At 41.0% G+C, this 8,856-nt stretch overlaps 1 protein-coding gene across 1 annotated transcript; it reads left to right on the top strand.

Annotated features, from left to right (window-relative positions):
- Nucleotides 1–460: 460 nt before the first annotated feature.
- On the top strand, nucleotides 461–3,241 carry LOC101778369 (iron-sulfur cluster co-chaperone protein HscB, mitochondrial). The gene is made up of 6 exons (XM_004962571.2): nucleotides 461–981; nucleotides 1,709–1,805; nucleotides 1,905–1,994; nucleotides 2,157–2,222; nucleotides 2,529–2,597; nucleotides 2,696–3,241. The coding sequence occupies exons 1-6, from the start codon at nucleotides 659–661 to the stop codon at nucleotides 2,831–2,833; spliced, it is 783 nt and encodes a 260-aa protein (XP_004962628.1). The 5' UTR covers nucleotides 461–658; the 3' UTR covers nucleotides 2,834–3,241.
- The last annotated feature ends 5,615 nt before the right edge of the window (nucleotides 3,242–8,856 follow it).

Raw genomic sequence — 8,856 nt, 5'->3', positions numbered from 1 at the left:
TAATCATATATTTAGGTGGATAGAAAAATCTTTGTATCCAAGAAATCTAAAATGACCTACAATTTAAAATGAATGGAGTAAGAAATATAGCAGGGTTTCGTTTTATTTTAACCAGGATATGGCGTTTTAAATGCATTTTCTAAAATATAGTTGGACCTTCAAGATAATAATACTTATGTAACAGGGTTGAAATCCAGCGCTAATATTGCACATGAAGTTATTAATGCCAAATTCCAATTTAAGGCCAGCGATGTAGTTTTCGCCAAATTAAAATGACATGTTTCCCGCAAAGTAATGACATGTCCCAAGAAAAAGAAAAAGAAGCAAAATTAGTTTTACTGATGAATGTTCAAAGGCCCAAACCGCAGAAACAAAGAAAAGGCCCCCAACAGGCCAACAAACTGGTGGGCCAACAAACTGGCCTAGGCCTCTAAGGACCTGCACGACAGGAATGCCCAGTCGCCGCCCTCCGCGACGCCGAGCCCGCAGCCCACCCGACGCAACGACCCACGCCGCCGCCGGCGCACGCCCGTTCTCCAACTCCGGCCACCTGACCACCCACGCACAGCACAGAACTACCTGCCGGCGTCGCGTACAGCTCACCTCCGGCGCCGAGTCCACAGCCGCACAGAAGCAGAACCCACGCCACGAGAAGACCATGTGGCGCCGCGGAGCCGGATTGCTCCGTCTCCACCTCGCCGCCGCCACCGGCCGTCGCGCACGGCGACCCTTGGCGCCCCTAGTACCTGCCGCCCCATCTCCCTCGACCGCCTCTTCCTCCTGCCGCCAAATTCTTGGAATCTTCCGGGGTTCCATTGGGGCGCCCTCTGGCTCTCGGTGCCTGTCGAACCAGGCGGGCGGAGGAGGGGGCGGCGGCGCGTGCTGGAGCTGCGGCGCGACGGGAGCGTTCCTGTCGTGCGGGTCCTGTGGGAGCGTGCAGCCCGTCGACCCCGCCGTCGACTACTTCCAAATCTTTGGCCTGTGAGTAGCTCTGCTCGGCAGATCTCGAGCCTTTCAATTGCGTTGCTGTGACCAATTAGGGGCTCAAAGATTTACTCATAATTCTTGCTTTGATTGTGAATCCTGCGATGTCTTTGGAATCTCAGTGTTCCTTGTTTGTGGATTAATTTTGACTACGCTGCAATCATAGCACTAGCATACTAGTGACTGGAATTTTAGTGTTTGCATATCAGAGTTGCAGCATATTGTTCCATGTATTTTTGTGTGTCCTGCTATGCTCTGCAGTGGAAATCATGGGAATCAGGAATGAATTTTATGTTCCATGGATGCTTGGAGAATGTACTCATCTGTGGCTAGGATTCATATACTACTCCTCCCTCTATACTAAAACATTTGTCGTTTATGATGTTAGCGTCACCCACAAGATGATACTTTGGCATTCCTCTGTATGTCATTTTAAAATGGCCTAACCAAACACCACCTAATGTTTAGATGGCATTCTTGGCAGGGTGATAGGTGATATTTTTTGTTATTAATTAATGTGAGTACCATAATTATTTAGTCATTAATTCATTTTTTCTGGTAATTAGTTCAGAAACTTGTGTTTTCTTATCATGTAGATTTCTACACCTTTTTACAGCTAATGAAACTCCAATGTTGTTTAACATTCTGCCATTTTTGCTTTACAAGTAATGTTTCTATGCAACTGAATATATGATGCTGATTTTTTTCTTTTTGGTTTCTTCAGAGAAAGAGAATACAACATAAAAGATAATAACTTGGAACGGAGGTACAAGGAGTGGCAGAAGAAGTTACATCCTGACCTGGTTCATTCCAAATCTGAGGTTTCTACCTGGCCTGGCATTCATATCCGGATACTGTATACCCCATATTTAAAGTTAACCCCTCTAAGTCACTTCTGATATGGCTTATTTATCATTCAGAAAGAGAGAGGCTATGCCGCGGAGCAATCAGCACTTGTGATTGATGCGTACCGCACACTTAGCAACCCTTTATCAAGGGCATTATACTTGGTGAGTTCATCCAGTACAACTTTATGCTGGCTGTGTTGTTAGTGGTGATGTGGTCATTGCATCATTTGTCCTTTTCCTCTGTTGGAAGTATATCCACCACAAATAAACAATAGCATTTTCCGCATATTTGAAAGCCTCTCATCCATACTAACTTGTTGGCAGTTAAAACTTGAGGGAGTACATGTTGATGAAGAAAAAACTATCAATGACCCAGAACTTCTTATGGAGGTAATTTCATTCATCTTGGCATTGTTTGACAGTGAATATAGTCATCATCTTTCTCATTTCATAAATCCTGTCAATAACTGTAAACAAACATTGCAATGGTTGTGACACACAGTCGATATTTTATAAAACATCCAATGTGAAGTACAAAATGAACAAACCCTGGATTGAGATGAATACAGAAGCAACATTGTTTCCTTTTATACATCTTATTCCAGTAACTCCAATAAAGAAAATGAAGAATGTCAATGTTCTTTATAGAAATCCATAAAAAACAATCTAATGATAGATGGTGCACATAATGTACAGATGATGGAGATACGTGAAGCTGTCAATGATGTCAGTGATTCTCAAACCCTGGAGAAGATCCAATCTCAGGTTCTGATCTCTGAATAAAGTTACACATGTCTTATCCTGGGAGCATGACTATGTTTTAATGATTTCTGGGCTCAAAGTTTTCTATACCATTTTTTCAGGTTAAGAAAAAGCTCGAAACCTGGTCTGGTTCCTTCCAGGAAGCATTTGACCAAAAGGATTTTGACCGTGCTATAGAAGCTACACAGAGGATGAGGTACTATGAACGTGCAGTGGAAGAAACAGTGAAGAAGCTCTGATCTCCAATTACAATTGTCAAAGAGGGGAGGCTTGGAAATTTTCCTTACATTCTTTTCACCTCCACTCTCAGAAGAGCATATATTGTGATACTGGCTCATGGGAAATTTGGTACAGAGTAGAATGTCATTTCACTCGTAACTCCCACAATTCCAAATGCATGAATGCATCCATGGTTGTCCACAGAGATTAAAGAGGAGAAGAGATTTAGAATAACTCTTTCTTGCCAGAAGTTTATAGAGTTACTGGCAAGACATGGCATTTATAGATGTGTTTTTTTTTTCGTTTTTGACATTTGGTCTTGCACAAAAACTTGATGGATCCTATAATCATGGTCAGAATACGGAAAATGCTAAGCGCTGGACAACATGCTATCAACAAAGCAGAACTACAAAAAGTGCGTAATTCCATATACCGTGCTTTGTCCAAACTAAGCATTCACCTGGTGTGAACACATATTTCAGATGCTCTACAATGGTTTATTTACAAGGATCTTCAAATGCCTTCTTCACGAACAGAAGCACGTCTAAAAATAAAACTAGGGGGCTGTTTGGATCGTGCTAATTTTTTTGCTTTCCATGGTTTGCCTGTGATTCAGGGGAAACATAACAGGAGCAATGTTGGCTCATGGACATAGTGCTGATCCAAACGAAGCCTAAACCGAAACAGAAATATATACATTCTGCTTCAGCGGATCTGCCATCTGATTCTAGTTTCTTTTCCCAGTATCTACTAGACATTTTTTCCCTTTTTCCATCAGAGACCCAAGCCATTGGGCTAACCTTATGAAAAACATTTGTGGATCCTTAGTGATGATGTCCACTATTTCTTGTGCAGGTTTTCTGGTACACTTTTCTTTGACGTGAGCAGAGTACATGATATGTAAGGGTCGAAACTAGCTGGCGAATTCATGTCAAATTTGTGGTTATGTTAACTACTTGGCGATCACATTATAGTTCTTAAATAGTTCTCGTGCTTCGCCAATGTGTAGGCATTCAGATAATTCAATCATAAATGATATCCCTCCCAAATGTCCATACAAGACACATTACTAATGGCGTATCCACAGTAAGGCAGGAAAAGCTCATGCAGCGGATAAGAAGACAGAGAAAAAACTTGAAATACAAATACTCCTGATACTTCCATGCCCACACAAAGATTGTGCATGAATGAGAACTGAATTTGTGACCATCAGCTTTCAAAAGGCAAAGATGTGATAGGGTGAGGCTAGAGCTGGGATGACGCATTTGTGTTTTAGCTTTTCCTTGTCTACCCGGTCATGGTGTGTGATGGTCCCCACAGAGTGAGCTGCTACTCATTTTGTCCTATTTGATATATGGTCCTTAGAAGTTTGAACTTTAGTCCTATAGATTGAAAGTGTGCCAATATAACCAAACATTTCGATTTTACCTATTTCTGCAAATACAAATTGGACACAAGTGCGCAACTGATGTCTAGCTAGGCCCTTAGTTCAAGCAATGGTCATGCATGTATGAACATTTAGTCTATTGTGATCAAATTTTTGTAGGAGTGCTTTCTTGAAAGGGATGTTGCTTTAAGGTTAACGATTATACTCTCATGAATCAGGGATGGTCCTGAAATGAGTAATTTGAGGCACCACCCCAAATAATTCTGTCTTTCTTTTGCAGGATGTTCCATCTGATTCTTTAGCTCTTGCCCCAAGAAAAGATCAACGCGTATGTTATTTGTCTGAAAGCTGATGGCAACAGCTTTGGGTAGCTCAAATTTCACTGGAAACCAACTGAATGTCTCATTGGAGATATCGTAGCTATTTCCGTCATTTCTTCCTCACTGCTCATCATTTCTTGAGGAAGAAATTAAGAACTAGCTCAAAAGTTTCCAGTGTTTTCTCAATGTAGAACATGTTGTAGATAGCTTGCAAGGTACGTAGATTCTTCTTGAGATCCCGAGCTGGTTCTTGCTTGCAACCTCTTTGTTTTTCTTATGAAGGATAGTTATATGGATTAAGATATTGTTCCATGGACATCTATTAACTTTGCTCCTCTGGAGGTGTAGAGACTAGAGGGGGCATGCGTTTGTGGAGCTTCTTGTGTTTACTGCTCCTTTGGATATAGACAAATCCATCACGCTTCCCTCGCAATAATAGAAGAAGAAATTCATCATGGTTAACCTGGTATTTTCCCTTCTCCCCTACATTCAGAGTTGCAAACACATGCTACATGTTTTAAAATAGTGTCAAGAATATTTTTGTACAATAAAAAAAATCACACTTGTTGAAGATTGATCACAGAATCTCAGGTAATAAATGTAAATTTTAGGGAGAATATCCAATTTAATTCCTCAAGAATGGTCCAAGGTCACTGGTTCCTAATACTTCACTATGTCAAGTTCAGTTTCCAAGATTTGCATTTAGGTCAAAGTTTTTTCTGGCCCTACCTGAGACACCACATGGGAAAAGTCAACTCAACATATACCCAGTATTATTTGTGAATTAAATGGTAAAAAGTTGTTACGTAGGAAGAGGCCCAAGTCTAACTAGGGGCAACCGGTGCATCTCAATCCATGAGGCAACCCATATAAGACTTGATCCCTCTTCCTCTTTTTGTCTATTTGTGACATGAGGTTACAATATAATTTTTGTGATCAATGTTCTGACCAACACTTGAGTTTGTTGAATTGGAATGCCTCCATCTCTGTTCAGATGAGCCAAAAGGCCATTTTGAACCAAAGAACAATAATGGAGAACTTGACTGAACAAATTAAACCCCTAGGACAAGATTAGCTTCTGTTACTAAATTTTATGATATGTTTTGCAACATTAATATTTACTTACATAAAGGTAGACACGACCTTTATTTAATTGGTGATATGTGTTCAGTTTCACACATCTTTTTTTATGCAAAGACAAGAGTATTTAACTATGAATTCCTTTGGAATTTAGTCTTGTAGTTTGCATTAAACTTTCATCTAAGTTCGTAAAGAAAAATCATAGCCACCGATAATGTTCTTGAAATGCACATTCTTCATTATCAGTACTGTAATTATGGATGGTGAGTACGTTGAAAGTGCTTATGCTTTATTTTCACTTTAGCAGGTTATTAAGGACATTAGTTTCTATTAGCCTAGATGCAAACCATAGCAATCACACAAACAGTTTCTATGTCATATGTTTCATTTGATTCTAATCTTGTAATATATTAGTCAGCAGAGTGACGTCAACTAATTAATTAGTGTCAAATAATGCAGAGGTTGGACGTGGTTAGCAATAGCGTCAAGGAGGTGGTGCAAGTGTTAGCTCCATACTTGGATGATAGTATCCATCGTGCAGGTGAGAAGACCATCTACTTTGAATCAAGAGTGGCCCGTTACTAGCTCAATCATGCTCCTGCTTGGGCTCACGGGTCGTGCTCCTTCAGTGCAACTTGATTGGCCCGTGGGCATAAATAGGATAAGGGTTGGATTAGGAGGATGTTAGCTGAAGGGTTGGGTCGGATCGGATAGTAATAATCATTTGAGGATTGGATAACGATCGAGCTGACTAATTAATTAAACAGGGCCGAAGCAGGGTTGGAGTAGGATCTTGATCCATTGTCAGGTATAACTTTGATGGATGGTGCGGACAGGCTGCTTCGATGGTGCTTAGAAGTATAGCAGCGGACATCCCGCGATCTATGAGGAAGAAATACGACAAGGTCATCCATGTCGATTGCTCAAGTTGGAGAAGCCGGAGGGCACTGCAGAGGGCAATTGCAGATGAACTTAAGCTTCCTCAACATGTAATGGCTGCTTTTAATAGGCAGGACAGGGAGGATGATTTCAGTGTGGAGCAGACGAAGGCCATAGAAATGAGATAGAGTACGTTGGCAGAGCAATTTATGAAACGATTAATCTATTCAGAGGACCCTCTCGATTTTGCCTTAAGGTGTCTGGGAGGAGGGGCTAAACTTTAGCCCTGTTACATCGGATGTTCAGATACTAATTAGGAGGACTAAACAAAGCTAATTATAAAACTAATTGCAGAACCCCTAGACTAAATCACGAGACGAATCTATTAAGCCTAATTAATCCATCATTAGTGAATGGTTACTGTAGCACCACATTGTCAAATCATAAACTAATTAGGCTTAATAGATTCGTCTTGCGATTTAGCCTAGGGATTTTGTAATTAGTTTTGTAATTAGTCTAGGTTTAATACTCCTAATTAGTGTTCAAACATTCGATGTGACGGGGGCTAAAATTTAGCCCCCTCCTCCCAAACACCCCTTGCTGCTACTTTACATAGGGAGGTACGACCAGAGGACTACTCATCAAATACTCTACCCAATTTTGGTGATAAACTAGACACACCACTGAACCGTTGGATTGTGGTCAAGGATCTTGCTGCCGAGTCCACGTCTCTCTTCGTAGCATTCCAAATTGGACCTGATCCTCCACTAGTACCTATTGACATGTTCCATCAGGCAGAGAAACTGCATGTTCTCAAATTATGCTATTGTACCTTTTGCTTTTCGTCACCTCCTTTCTGTTGGTTCACAGCAAGCTCTTCATTGAACATTTAAGGAAAACCACACAAATGGGAAATAAAACTCTCTTAGGACTTGTATTTCTTAAAAAATATGAATCCTTGTACACTAGGGGTGCCTCTCCTTTTATAGGGAGGCCAACCGACTTCTACGTACCGAATTTACCCTCTTACAACTAGTACATTCTAGCAATATACTGTACATTTTGGTAAAGAAAAAGTCCTAATTTAACTTGTACACCCCAAACGGATCACGCAATGCATGTTACCGGGATCATGTTCGCAACATGACCATATTCCTTCTCACCTTCGTCCGAATGATCTTGAATGAGTCTTGTATCCTCGACTGCGAAGGTGCCCAGGACCTCCGCATCTTCCCTTCGGGCTCGCCCTGTACCCTCACCCCACTTGACTATATCTGCGTACATGCAACCACATGAAAACAAATGCTTCGCACCTTCGTCGATGACCCGATGAAGGTAAGCATTAATTTGAGCGATGTTATGGGCGGATGTGGGTAAAGTTCAATCCGATAAGCTTTGTGATGATTCCATTCCCAAATAGCGAAGTGCGAGGGTGATGATCAAAAACCTTGTTCCGGATCCCCAACAATAACCCCTTAAGGGCGAGGTCCAACTCTAGCGGGCTTGAACTTTGCACTTGGCGACTACATATGCAATGAAAGGAGTTATTGCTGGCAAGCTTGGTTGCCAAAAAGCTTTTGACAAAATGGAGGACCTTCACATTGAGAGAGATGACCTTAAGGAGGAAAATAAAAAATTGAAAGATCAGTTTGCCTTGATGGAGTCTAACAACAAAGACCTCTCTATTGAGGTTAAGACTTTGACTAATCATAATCAGCAACAGGAAGAGGCTCTCAAAAACCTCCGCGCTGTGATTGAAAAAGATGATGAATGCTTTCAAAAAGTTCGCACGGAACTTGAATCAACTAAGCTGATTGCAACCACACACGCAAGAGATTTGGTTGCCAAGGAAAAAAATCATTTCTGAATTATGGCAAATTAATCTTTCTCAAGAGAAAATTATGGAAGAACATGAATCTAGCATTTGGCAGCAAGGCTTTCATATTAATCGGCAATATCTAGATGCTTTAAATCAATTTGGGGCTGAGCCCCAGCTGTTCCCTGGTACCGAGACGCGAACAATTCTTTCAATGGCTTGAGGATGAATTGAAGTTTTTGCATGGTATTCTATCCAAGGTTGGTGATTATGGTGCTGCTACGAGCATTGAAACGCTTCTCCATCTGATGGAACACGAGGGCTGTGATCACTTCAAGAAACTGGGCTCTCGCAATTATAAATTCATGACTCATTCTGAAATTGCAGCTCCCAGCCGGAATGTTGATGCTATATCTAAACTTTTTGTTACAGAATATTGGATGAAAAGCGGTCGTGAGGGTGCTCATAAAAAAGCTGCTGACCGTCTTGTGAAGGTATTTTTCGATGTTTACTCTAGTCTTTTTCATTATTTTGAAAACGATTGAAATACTTTTTGATGCT

This window comes from Setaria italica, chromosome III, assembly GCF_000263155.2.
Source record: "Setaria italica strain Yugu1 chromosome III, Setaria_italica_v2.0, whole genome shotgun sequence".
NCBI classification, from domain to species: domain Eukaryota; kingdom Viridiplantae; phylum Streptophyta; class Magnoliopsida; order Poales; family Poaceae; genus Setaria; species Setaria italica.
Note: the sequence above shows the minus strand (reverse complement) of the source record. Positions and strands in the feature narration are given on the sequence as shown.

Bases quoted from the DNA above. Each gene is read 5' to 3' on its own strand.
- LOC101778369 (XM_004962571.2), top strand. From the start codon at position 659: ATGTGGCGCCGCGGAGCCGGATTGCTCCGTCTCCACCTCGCCGCCGCC. The intron at 982-1,708 runs GTGAGTAGCTCT...TGGTTTCTTCAG, and splicing joins TACTTCCAAATCTTTGGCCT to AGAAAGAGAATACAACATAA. The intron at 1,995-2,156 runs GTGAGTTCATCC...ACTTGTTGGCAG, and splicing joins TATCAAGGGCATTATACTTG to TTAAAACTTGAGGGAGTACA.